Consider the following 13,699-nt stretch of genomic DNA (forward strand, 5'->3'; position numbering starts at 1 on the left):
TAATTTGAACATGTTATAAAGTTTATTCTGTCAAAAGCCAAAATTACCTTTAAATTATAAAACAGAGCTCAAAATTGTCCAATTTTATTTTGTATTTAATTTTAAATTGTCATTAAAACCAAATAAGCTAAAAAATATAATTTACGCTATTAAATTTTTATATTTTTTTATATTTAAATTTAGCCATTTTCTTCATTATAAAAAAGTTTTAAAAATTTATTGATAGAAAGATAAAATTTTTAAAAATTTTATAAAAAAATTACTATTTAATCCTTTACAAAATACCGGTTTAAAAAATCTACATTAATTTTTTATTAATTTAGCCTGGAAAAATTTTACTTTTTAGTGCTTATAATTTTATAAAATTTATTAATTAATCTTTTTTATAAAATTTATTAATTAATCTGTCAAGTTTTTAAAGAGTTGATTAATTAGTCTTTTCATATTAGAATATTTTAAAAAAATTAATGAATAGACTTTTTTAAAATATTAAATATATTTTAATATATATTTAGAAAAAAAAAAAAAAACTAATAAGTGAGTTTAATTTCTAAATTTTATGCATTCAGACCAAGCCATTTGGGGTTCAGAATGCCCTCTATCCTAACAGGCCACGGCCCAGAGTCGCCCCTTCCTTTCCCTTTAACTGATTTTTCATTCCCCTGGACAATCCAAAACCAACTCCACTCCACCCATGGCCGCGCCAATGCACTCCTTCAGACACCTTACCATCATCCACTCTCAGTTCCATAGACTCCAAAAGCTTCAGAAGTTCCACTCGCTAGCATCCCTCGATCCTTCTTCCGTCACCCAGTACCCGGAACGACAACAGCAGCGGCGACAAGAAACAGGCCTGAAAACACAAGAAAACCGAGTCATTAACAAGAATAAGAAGGATAGTATTGAATCAAATGTTGATAACAATAGTTTTAGCTCATTTTTTCCGAAGAGAGGCCAGACTTTGGAGTTGGTTTGTGAGTCTTTGGCTTTCAAAGGGAAGGGTGTGTGCAAAGTGGCAGATACTGGTTTTGTCGTCTTGTGTGACCGTGCACTCCCTGGTGAAAGGTTCATTGGGCGAGTTACGCGCAGAAAGGGAAGTTATGCCGAGGTTGGTTTCCATATCTTGAGCTCTGGCTTGCGAATTGTTCCTATCGATTGTCTTTGTCTGCTGAAACGTTTGAGGAAAGTTTAGTTTTTTTTTTGGGTTTATTTGCCCTTGTACTTTTATTCTTTAATTATTTTGTTTATGAACTAGCTGCAATCTACCAATGCATAATAGCATATCGTTCAAGTTTAAATTGATAAATCACTGGGAGTTGGCTTAAAACTGAAGGAAGAAGGCTTTTGAAGTTTTGGACTTTTTTCTTTTTGGTCCATTTGGCCTTAATTTGTTTAGTTATGCTGTTTGATCTTATGAGAACTACAGGTAACCAAGGTGAAGACAATGTCTCCCCATTGGGATATTATAGATGCCCCTTGTGAGTATGCATCATATTGCGGGGGTTGTAAGACACAAAACCTGTCATATGAGGCTCAGCTCAGAGCTAAGGAGCAGCAAGTGCTTGAGTTGATGATACATGTCGGGAAGTTCTCACTTGAAGATGTGGATATGAAATCTATTGTTCCCTGTGATATTAAATTTCATTACAGAAATAAGGTTAGTACAATGCAGATGCATTTTAAAAATTGGTTGAGCTTAAACATTTTTAGATTTGTTGTATTTATGCCTGTTTGTTGTAATGTTGACATTTTAAAAAATATTTCATTGCACTAAAAAGTTTTCTAAATGTAATCATAAACAGAAAAAGAAGAAACAATGTGAAATGAAATGAGTAAACATGTACACATCATCATGAAATGTTTAATGGTGCCATTGTAAATTTGTAATATCTATGATGCTTCATTAGTAATTTGAGTACAATGCTGAAGATGCTTTTTAGTTGTCCATAATGTGCCAACCATGTGACATATAAATAGTTCTACTTATAGTCATGCATGTCGCTGGAATCTTCCTATACTTATAATAGCACCTGAAAGATGTGCATTTTTGCTGGCTTGACAATCTGTATCTGCTCTGTACCTTGCCATTCTCTAACTGTGTAAGTAGAATTGTTTGAGTTGCTACTTTAATTTGTTGGCAGATGGAGTTCTCATTCGGTTCTAAAAAATGGTTACCTAGAGAATTGCTAGAAGAGAAACAAGATGGCATTGAGAACTATGCATTAGGGCTGCATGCTCCAGGCTTTTTTGACAAGGTTTTAAATGTCGATAAGTGCTTGTTACAAAGTGAGCCTGCTAACATGGTATGTTGATTAGTGCTTGTTACAAGGAATTTTTGTTGTGGGTATTCTTTTCAAATACTGCAGTTTTTTTGAAAATAATTCTTGCTAGCTTCTACTAGTTTAATCTGGATACCCATTTGTAGATCTAATTTATATTTATGTTGTATTTGATGGTTTATGGCAGCTTATTTTTGCTAGGTAAACAAGATTCATTATTTGATAGAAGGTTTTGTTGAGAATATGGGGACCAATAAATAGGCAGGCCTCCATATTGAATTAGACTCCCCTTTACCAAAATGGCTTAAGCCTGGACTAGCTTAATTTGAAGACAGTGAAAGGGTGGATAATGAGTTTTTATGACCCTTGTTAAATTTGGGTCAGGTCTAACTCACCAAAAGCTAGCTCAAGGGGAGAGGAGCGCCTATGGCCCATATAAGGGGCATATTACCCTTTCCACATCGAATTCAACACACACCCACACCCCTCACGCCCAGAATTTTACTGGTGCTGACATGTTTATGGAGGCTCTAATACCATATTAAATTTGGATCAGGCCTAACTCACCCGAAAGTTAGGGGAGGAGTGCATATGTCCATGTAAGGGACACATTACCCCTTTCCACAACTGATGTGGTATTCAACACATACTCCTCACGTCCAGAATTTTACTGGTGCACGACATATTTGTGGCAAGCCCAGCAACTGATGGACCGTGTGGTATTCAATACACATCCCTCACACCCAGAATTTTACTAGTGCGCGACATATTTATGTCTAGCCCAACATCGGATAGGTCCAGAATTTTACTAGTGCATGACATATTTATGAGAGGTCCAATATCGGAGGAGAGGCTCTGATACTATGTTAAATTTAAGTCAGGTCTAACTCACTCCAAAAGCTAGCTCAAGGGGAGGAGTGTCTATGGCCCATATAAGGGGCACGTTACCCTTTCCACAACCAATGTGGGATTCAACAGCTCTAAATTCTGTTATTAAGGGAAGAAATAGAGAATATAATAGAAGACAGAGAACAGAAAATGTTGGTGCAACTAACTTTCCACTATTCTGTCAAAAAGTGAGCCCATTTGGAGCACTATATGGATACAGATGCTGACTTACTTTCCAATGCTGTGGAGTCCTTTCTCCAACAGAGACAACAACAAATACTGACTTAATCAGTCTAAGAACAAGATCAAACAATATTCTGATAGCTGATAGCTGACAAGGAGGACTGAAAGAATTCTCTTAGTAGGAAATCTTGGGACTATCTCCAGCTTCAGCCCTATAGATAGACCTCCGTAGCACTCAGAAAGTCCTGGAAACTTGCTGTCAAATGTTATGGAACTTTCAAATAATTGAAAAGGTGGGACAGGTTGCCTGAAAGCTCAAATTGCCTTCCACAAGTCAGCTCCACCCTATTTTTTTATGGCTCACTTCTCGAGACAAAAAACCAGAGACATGCAGCTCCTTTCATTGACTTGCCTCTCACTAGCCAAGGAGAATTTCTCAGCATTCCTGTGAAATTCTTCAACATAAGAATCATGCAGAAATGACACTCATGTTCCTCAAGCCCTTGTCAAGTGGACTAATCTACCAGCTATTGATGCAACTTGGGAAGACAAGCTTTCATCCAAGCACAACGTCCTATTAACATGGGGAGAGAGGACAAGAATGGTCAGAAAGGGAGGGGATAATTGTTGAGTATTTTAGAAAGGAAAAGTTGGGAGGGAAAAAGACAAGACAGAAATTGTTAGTATTGTTATTTACCTTGCTTTGTTGGCAGTTCTTATTATGATTGTTAGAATTTACTTTAAGGTTGTTATGCGCAGAGAATTTATATGTGTGTAGCCTATCTCAGCAGATGCATTCATGAAAAAGAATCAAAATCCAAATTCTCTCTCCATCATGCTCTTTCTCTCTTTTTTCTGTTCTCCGTCTTCTATTATAAACTCTATTTCATTGGCAAAACACAATGGCCTAAGTGGCAAAACTCTCCAGTTTCTAGGTTATCTATTTTTTTTTTTCTATTTTTTTTCTGACAACACTAATAGTGCTATTTATATTTTAAGGTTTGTTTTTAAATGTCCTAAGTTCAGGATTTTTTTTATTCTATCGCGTCCAAAAATAAAAAGGTTACTAATGGTAAAATATATATTTATTTATATTTTTCCATACTTATTAATACTTTATAGATTGGCATTTTTAATAAGTTTGGATAAATAGATCTACATATGCTATTATTTTTCTATTTTTATTAATTTTTGTTGCACCTCATCTCATTTAGAAGCGCGCTTGTGCCTTGTGCCTTGAACCAGGACCCTTGAGCCTTTAATAACTATGATTTTCTTCTTAATCTACACCAATTTTTTCAACTTTTCCTTGCGATTGAATAGTTTGTAAATTAACTAATCACTTATTATTGAAATCCTTATCAGTATATGCTATAAGATTTTTGTAAGAGGAATTATATTTTTGTCCATCTTTGATGTGCATTTCTGGTAAACAGGTTCTGGCAATCATCCAGGACGTTTGGAGAGATCCACAGCTAGGCCTCACTCCTTATGATGTTAAATCTCATGTTGGGTTTCTCAAGCATCTAATGCTAAGAACTGGAAGGTACTGTGCATTCTGCTATATTCATCAAGATAAATTTTCTTCATGTTTATACATACAGATAAGAAACTCAAGTCTGTTTTAATATATTTACGTCTATGAGTTATCTGATTATTATTATTTTTATTTATTTATTTATTCATTTTTTTTTTTTTGGGGTGGGGATGGGGTAGCAGGAGGCAAAAATTTAGAAAGAAGGGAAAAATTGCAGTAATGATTGACGATGTATATATTGATGTTGTATTAAACCTCTCTTCATGTTATAATCTGGCATCTGATACTACTAAATTAGTCCCCAGTCAAACTATGTCTGAATTATCATACTTGCAGCATAACTACTTAAAGATTCCATATTACCTTGTTGGTTGAAATGTACATAACAGAATTCATTATTTGGGATATTAATGCTTCAGAAAATGGGAAGTGATAAAGTACCATGAAATAACCTTTAAACTGTCTGAAAATCTCATCATGTCCATGTGTTGTTATTATCCTTGCTTGCATTTTTCACTCAACCCAACGGACAATATTTAGTCCTTTAGTTCTTTTACTTATGATTATAGAATATTAAGTAGATGTCTAAATTATTGTTGCAATTTTTTTCCCCTTTTGAAACTTGATACTTGTGATCTTGTTTCAGGAATGCTAAGACTGGTTTGCATGAGCTCATGGTTAACTTTGTCACCTCGTCTTACAAGCCACAGATGTTGAAGCCTCTAGTTGAAAAGATTTCAACTATTCCAGAAGTGGTTTGTACGTTCAACTTTAACTTTCCTGGTCCTCCTTTGTGCGGCCACCTTTTGACAGATATGAGTAGGAATAGTTTGACTGACTTTGAGAACCAAATTGAAAAATATATATATATATTTTCTAATAGTGACCTTGGTGGGACACTGGGACTTGGATTAAAAAAAAAATGCTGAGACAATCTTGTTTCATATTCTGTTATTGTGGAGATTAATCACTGTCTTTCAGCAGAAATCTGCTGTTTTTACCTTGCTCTCTGCCCTACTGAGGAAACAGTAAATTTAAACTAATAGAATCTTTAGTTTATCTTGATAAACAAATTAGCTCTCTTGTTCTCTCTAGTACTTTATATTCACCAACTTGGCCTTATCTATTGCATCCTCAGTAACTAAGATAAATTGATTTTGAGTGGTGTGAATTTTTGTAATATTAGTAACTTCCTTTTCATTTTCTCCTCCTTGGTGGACAGTTGGGCAAATGTGCTATATAATGACCCTGTCTGTCAAATGTTCTTGGATGCTTGTAGTTTAATTATTCTGGTACTGCTAACAATATTCCCTGTCTGACAATGACGCTTTGTAACTTAATTACTTGGAAAACTTCAAAGGCAATATAATTTCCATGACTACCTAAGCTATGTGAGTCTAATAAACTTTCCTCGAGATTCAAATATGGAATCTTGTTTGTTTAAGATGAATGTGTGAGTGCAACTGCTTGCTATTGACTGTGTATGGATTTTGTTTTCTGGTGTTTGGAAATATCAAAATACTAAATATTCTTGCATTATTAATCAATGGGTTCATTGTTTTGCGTTCTTATTAATTTATATCGGTTTCTTTCTCTCATGTCTTATAGGTAAGCATCATGAACAATGTAAATTCTTCTGTTGGAAACACGTCTGTTGGGGAGGAGGAGTACACTTTATATGGAAAATCCACCATCACTGAGACCTTAAGAGGACTTACATTCCAAATTTCAGCCAACTCATTTTTTCAAACAAATACGCATCAGGTGCGTACTGCGTTGAGCGACATAAATTGAATGTTATTTCATGGTTGCTTTCATGCTTTTAACAAAACTCCTCTTCTCCATTTTCTTTTTATTTCCCCATTTTTCTTGATATGTACTGTTTATAATCATTAATGAAAAAGAGTTCATACTGTATAGGCGGAGGTTCTGTATAAACTTATTGAAGATTGTGCTGGACTTGGAGGAGATAACTCAGAAATTGTTCTTGACCTATTTTGTGGCACTGGAACCATCGGATTGACACTTTCCAAAAGGTATATCTCTTCTATTCACTCACTTCTCTTTGTAGAGCACTCCAACCTGACATCATGTTTATTTTTTGTCCTTTTTGTTTTACTAGGGCTAAACATGTTTATGGCTATGAAATTGTTCCTCAAGCAATCTCAGATGCTTGTAGAAATGCTGAGTTGAATGGTATCACAAATGCTACATTTGTGCAAGGGGATCTTAACAAAGTTGGTGAAAGTTTTGGCAACAATTTTCCGAAGCCTGACGTTGTCATTTCAGGTTATTTTTGTTCAACGAGCTCCTTTTTTCCTCTAAATGTTTAAATGTTGTTTTCAAATTTACCATGTTTGTTCAATCAGTAAGGAAGAAATAGCTTTTCTTCAACTTCCTTTCCATGCAATTGTGCATGGGTTGAAAAGGTCATAATATTGGCTTTTTTTTTTCAAGTTTTATAAACCTTTGGCTTGAGGACTCACTTTTTCCTTTTTCCTGTTTCTATATATTTTTGTTGTTCAGCATGATTTTCTTTTCTGATTGGTTATTCTTCAGCACAGATTGAACTTGTGCCACAAACTCTGCTATTGTATTTCTACCTTTGGTGGGAGTAATATATGAGACATGTTTTTTCTGTTTTCTTTTGGTTTTCATGGATAGTTTGATGAGCCTGTCATTGGGCAGTACTTATATTATAATGAAGCATATTGAAGGTGGTGCTTTATTTGCTGAATGTTTGGTTGGGGGGCAGAAATATTTTGGAATCACAGTTTTGGTAGCTCTTTATTCTTGAGGCAGAAGCTTCATTCTGTATGCTTACTTCAAAGATGACAATTCTCGCTACCGAGACTTTTCACCTTAGTCTAAATGTGTCATTTTGCAGATCCAAATCGCCCTGGCATGCACATGAAGTTGATAAAATTTCTGTTAAAGCTTAAAGCTCCACGCATTGTTTATGTGTCATGTAATCCAGCCACATGTGCACGTGACCTTGATTACCTTTGCCATGGTGTGGTAAGTACCATTACTGACTGCTCAATTTCTGAAGACTGAAACTATTATCTAAATCTCTGAAATCTTCATGCAGAAAGAGCAAAATATAGAAGGCTGTTACAAACTTAAAAGCCTGCAGCCAGTGGACATGTTTCCTCATACCCCTCACATTGAGTGTGTGTGCCTATTAGAACTTCGCTGATCCTTGTTCGTAATTGCTCACTTACCAATCGTGGTTATCTCTCTGGCCAAAGCTCTGCTCAGATTTCTGAATTAGTTGGTGATGGCCATTTCTAGGAGTCAGCCAGGTTGCTTTGTGTTCATTTGAAGAAAAAATTTTGGAGGTGTCCGAGGAGCAATTTTTGGCTTTGCATTCAAGGTATGATTCTGACATGCAGGGGACGATAGCAAAAGCAGGTGTCAGAGGAACGAAGTTTGGTTGATTACTTCTCCCATTGATTATTGGAGCTTAAAGAGAAACTTGTAAACTCGTATAGGTGAAGCAAGCAGCAGATTCCTCCCATCACTTGTGCATTTTTGTGTATGAAGATGTCATTTTTCGTGCAGTAAAACCATCTTGATTTTGAGATATACAGCTGGGAAAATAAAATAAAATAGGGAAAATTACTTTTTAATCCTTGAGGTTTAACGCAATTAACACTTCTGTCTTTCTATTTTGAGGACCCAACACTTAGGTCCCTCACTTTCTCCTCCGTCTGAATTCGTAGTCCTTCCATAAAAAATAACCGTTTGGTCAAAGAGGCAAAGGTGAGGTGAAATTTTTTATCAAAATTGCCCTTAATGAAATTATTAAAATCCCTTTCAATGTCCATCCTTTATCTCCCTCGTGATGCTTGGATTCCCCAAGAGAGAGAGAAGAATAAGAAGAAGAAACTGCTCAAATTCTTTCAAAGAAGAAGATCCTTTTTTCTCATCATGCTGGAGTAGAGGAGGCTAATAGAAGAAGTGGGAAATAAGAGTAGGGTTTTTTCTTCTTGAGTGAAGCTATGTTCTTCTTCTCTTAACTTTCCTCTTTGTTTTTCTTTCTTTTTTTTCTTGTCTTTGATGCTGTTATGTTTGAATTGGGTGGTGCGGTTGGTGAATGGTAAAAGAAGAAGCGATGATGATGAAAGTGAAGGACTAATGATGAGAGGAAGAAGGTAGAGGACATGATGATTGTTGCAGGGAAATCTCACAGCACCATATGGGCCGAGATTAAGATCCAAAGGCGAGGTGGATTCCATAATCCGACCAGACGCCTCCTGGCTCGATGTAGAAGGATGGAGGAGCCTTGAAAATGTGGGGTATGTAAAGGAAGTCGGAGAAATGAAGAGAAAAGAAGAGAGAGGGGAGGATTGAGAGAGAGGAAGGAGAAGAAAGAGAGATGCGCAGAAAGAATAAAAGAAATAGAGAAGATATGAGGGAGAAGAAGGATGGAGGGAAGAAATAGAAAAGATATTTAGGAGAAAAAGGATGGAGGGAAAAAACAGAGAAGATATGAGGGAGAAGAAGAATGGAGGGATTTCACCTCAATTTCATTAAGAGCATTTTTGGTAAAAAATTTCACCTCTCACCTTTGACTCTTTGACCAAACGGCTATTTTTTACGGAAGGACTACGAATTCGGACGGAGGAGAAAGTGAGGGACTTAAGTGTTAGATCCTCAAAATAGAGGGACAGAAGTGTTAATTACGTTAAACCTCAGGGATTAAAAAGTAATTTTTTCAATAAAATAATAAAATTTGAATCATGTTGAACATTGTTCTTAAAGATTTTTTTTGCAATTCTCCAGGATTAAACGTGTTTTTCTAGAAATTAATAGATTTATTTTGCAATTCTCCAGGATTAAATATGTTTTTTTAGAATTTAATTTTCAAAATCAGTACAATAAGAATTTATCTCTAATTTATAACCAAACATAAAATATAGAGAAGAGAAAAGAATAAAATAGAAAATGCGAGTGTATTTTTTTGTAAAGATGAAGATTATTTATAGTAAAAAAAATGATCGTTGTAAGTTGAAACAACTCGGCCTAAATTGATCCAAATAATTTTTGGATCTACTTTCTATTTGGTCCAAAATGATTAACCCAAGTTTGTGCTAACTATTATATACAATTCCTATTTTCAGTAAACCATCGTGTGGGTATTGTGGTTTGCTAGTACCTTGGGTGGTACTACCTCGTCTCACACGGGTAGCTCTTTTCTCGTAAGTATACTAGCTCTGCACAATTTGACTAACCCAAGACAACTCTGATACCAATTGAAACAATCCAGCCCAAACTAATTAGTAGTTTCGCGCTAACTATTATATACAATTTCGATTTGCTGTAAATCGCTGATGTGAGACTTCCACCACAAGCAGGCAGTTGACTTTCAAATGAGTGATTATAAAAATTTTGAAATAATATAATAAAATCATAACGGTCAGATTTAATATTAAACTTAAATATCAAACATGGAACTGCAAAAAAATCTCATAAATAAAATTTTTAATGACCACAAAATCTTTTGAAATCTAAATTAATTTTGCAACAATTCTCCACATATTTCATTACTGAATTTAGAAATTTAGTGTATATGTTTCAAATTTGATGTCTTTTGGACTATGAACCAGACCTAAATTAATAATACTTAACATATAGAGTAATTAGTGAAACTTTTATTTTTATGAACCAAACACTCCTTTTTGTATGCTAATATCCTATCAATCTTATAGCACTTCACAGATCTTGTTGTAAATGCTGTTTTGTGCTAATAGATCATGCGCGCGCCTGGTAGTTTCATAAGTGTTCTAGAGGTTATGCCACAATCTCATAAAAGCGGCCCCACTTCACATTTATATAGGTGATATCATCAAGTGTATACTGCAATTTATACACCACCTATAAGGGATATGAATATCATTAAGAGTTTTCATCTTATACTCTCATTAATATAGTCTAACACTTCTCACAGCATAGGAAGGGATAACGACAAATAGTGCTAGCAGAACTAACAAGTGACTTATTATTACCCATATGAACTTTTTTCATGGGATTTCTAATTACAAAAATTGGATTTCTATCACCGTTAATTTCAAATTGGCTCAACTCTCATTTTCCTTAATGTTTCATCTATTAGTTTTCTCCCTAAATCTTTAGTTAAAGGATCGGCCAAGTTCACTTCTGACTTCACATAATCAATGAAAATAATTTCATCTTTTAGCAATTACTTAATAATATCATGTTTTAGACAAATATGTCTATTCCTACATTAAAAGTTTTATTTTTTATAATGGCTATTGTCGCTTGGTAATTACAACGCATTGGTACAAATGGTGTTGGTTTTATTCCTAATGAAATATTTGCTAAGAATTTTCTTAGCCACTTAGTTTCAGTTTTAGCTAATTACAAAACAATAAACTCTGACTCCATAGTGGATTTAGCAATGATATTTTATTTAGTTAATTTCCATGTAATTGCACCACCTCCTAGAGTGGATAAATAACCACTAATAGGTTTTATCTCATCTGAATCTGAAATCTAGTTAGCATCACTGTATTCTTCTAATACAACGAGAAATCCACTATATAGTACCTTTCAAATATTTCATTAGTCTAACTAATGCAGTCTAAGATACCATAGTTCATAATACCTCTCAAATATTTCATTAGTCTAACTGATGCAATCCAATGATTGTCATTGGGATTATGTGTATACCTACTCAATCTACATACAGTATAAACTATATTAGATCGTGAGAATTTATTAAATGCAATAGACTATCAATGATCTGTATATATTCAGATTGAACAACAGAGTCACCTCTACTTTTCTTTAATCGAGAATTAGGATCATAAAGGATACTCACTGGTTTGACATCAAAATGTCTAAATTTTCTTAGAAGCTTCTCAACGTAATGCTCTTGTAATAGCATTAGACTATTATTCTTTCTTATGATTCTAACTTTCAAAATCACATTTGACTTTCCCATATCTTTCATATCAAATTTAGAGGCAAGAAAAGTTTTTTATTTACAAACTATATTGTAACTCGTACAAAAAATAAACATATCATCCACATATAAACAAATAATTATATATTCATCATTTATACGTTTTGTATATACACACTTATCAACTTTAACAGAGAAAAAATCATCACAACAAAACTTGGTTAAATTTTCAATGCCACTGTTTAGGGGCTTGTTTTAAACCATATAATGATTTAAGAAGTTTGCAAACTTTATTTTCTTGACCAGAAACAATAAAACTATCAGGTTGTACCATATAAATTTCTTTTTCAAAGTGTCTATTTAAAAAAGCTGTTTTAACATTCATTTGATGAATAATAAGTTTATGTATAGAAACTGAAGGAATTAATACTCTAATAGAAAAAATTCTAGTTACAGGGGCAAATGTGTCAAAATAATCTATATCTTGTTTTTGAGAAAAACCTTTTGCTACTAGTTTTATTTTATACTTTTCAATTGATCTATTTGAGTTATATTTCCTTTTGAAATCCATTTACAACTAATAAGTTTAGCTTCTGGAGGCAAGTCTACTAAAATCTAGGTACCATTTTGAGTAATAGAATCAATTTTAGCTTTAATTGCTTCTTTCTAAAAAGAAATCTCGAAAGATTTAATAGTTTCAGAAAAATTTAAAGATTCATTTTCAACAAGATAAGTGTAAAAATCATTTTCAAAATAAGTCTATTTTCTTTATCTTTTACTTTTTCTTAAATTTTCATTATTATTTCCAAAATTATTTTCATAAATATTTTCATTAAGTGCATGAAAAATTTTCTCAACTTTTAAAGGGAAAATATGTTCAAAAAACTCAATATTTTTTTGTCCCAATTATAGTGTCATAATTAAGTACATCACTTTTTAAAACAAGAAATCTATATGCAGTATTATGTTCAGTATAACTTATAAACATGCAATTAGAAATTTTTGAATCTATTTTTTATTTTTTAGGGTCAGTAAGAATTATTTTAGCAAGACACCCTACATTTTTAAATATTTAGGTGTATAAAATTTTCAAAATTTATAAGGTGTTTTATCAATTTTCTTATAAAATATTCTATTTTGTAGGTAACAAGCAGAAAATAAAGATTTTTTTTAAAATTTATTAGGTGAGGAGGAACTTATTAATAAAGTATTTATCATTTCTTTTAATATTTTATTTTTTTCCACTACTTTATTAGATTCAGATGAATAAGGTAGAGTAAATTCATAAATTATTCATTCTTTTTTACAAAAATCATTAAATAATATATATTCTCCATTTCTATCTGATCTAATCCTTTTTATTTTCTTATTTAATTGATTTTCTACTTCAAATTTATATAATTGAAACATATCAAATGCTTCATCTTTGTTTTTAAGCAAATATACTTTAATATATTTAGAATAGTTATGATTAAAAGTTACATAATATTTTTTACCATCTCTAATCATAATTTGTTTTAAATCCCCAAGTCTGTGTATATTAAACTAAGCAATTCAGATTTTCTAGGTGTAGTTGGACATGATTTTTTGGTTAATTTAGGTTCTGCACAAATTTCACATTTATTTAAACATATATTACTAATACCAGATATTATATCAAAATATTACATTTTTTTAATATAAGAAGCACTAATATGTCATAATCTGACATATCATAAATAAAAAAAATCAAGTAAGTAAAAAAAGATGCATTTTCATTTGTTATTGCAGAAATATTGAGAACTAAATGTCCCTGATTACAATAACATTTTTCAACGAAAATATCATTTTTAGTCCGTACAATTTTGTCTGACTCAAAAAACACATTAATTCTAGTCTTTT

General features: G+C 32.9%; 1 protein-coding gene across 1 annotated transcript; it reads left to right on the plus strand.

Annotated features, from left to right (window-relative positions):
- The first annotated feature begins 580 nt into the window (after positions 1-580).
- Positions 581-8,518, plus strand: LOC110627186 (uncharacterized RNA methyltransferase CT0009). Its single transcript, XM_021773457.1, has 10 exons — positions 581-1,108; positions 1,427-1,657; positions 2,142-2,303; positions 4,787-4,896; positions 5,534-5,642; positions 6,496-6,651; positions 6,808-6,923; positions 7,010-7,176; positions 7,775-7,905; positions 7,979-8,518. Exons 1-10 carry the CDS (start codon positions 695-697, stop codon positions 8,084-8,086), a joined length of 1,704 nt encoding a protein of 567 aa, XP_021629149.1. The 5' UTR covers positions 581-694; the 3' UTR covers positions 8,087-8,518.
- Positions 8,519-13,699: the final 5,181 nt, after the last annotated feature.

This window comes from Manihot esculenta, chromosome 11 (genome assembly GCF_001659605.2).
Source record: "Manihot esculenta cultivar AM560-2 chromosome 11, M.esculenta_v8, whole genome shotgun sequence".
NCBI classification, from domain to species: domain Eukaryota; kingdom Viridiplantae; phylum Streptophyta; class Magnoliopsida; order Malpighiales; family Euphorbiaceae; genus Manihot; species Manihot esculenta.

Coding starts and splice junctions, on each gene's coding strand:
- LOC110627186 (XM_021773457.1), top strand. CDS start 695: ATGGCCGCGCCAATGCACTCCTTCAGACACCTTACCATCATCCACTCT. Junction 6,652..6,807: donor TTCAAACAAATACGCATCAG/GTGCGTACTGCG, acceptor CATACTGTATAG/GCGGAGGTTCTGTATAAACT. Junction 7,177..7,774: donor GCCTGACGTTGTCATTTCAG/GTTATTTTTGTT, acceptor GTCATTTTGCAG/ATCCAAATCGCCCTGGCATG.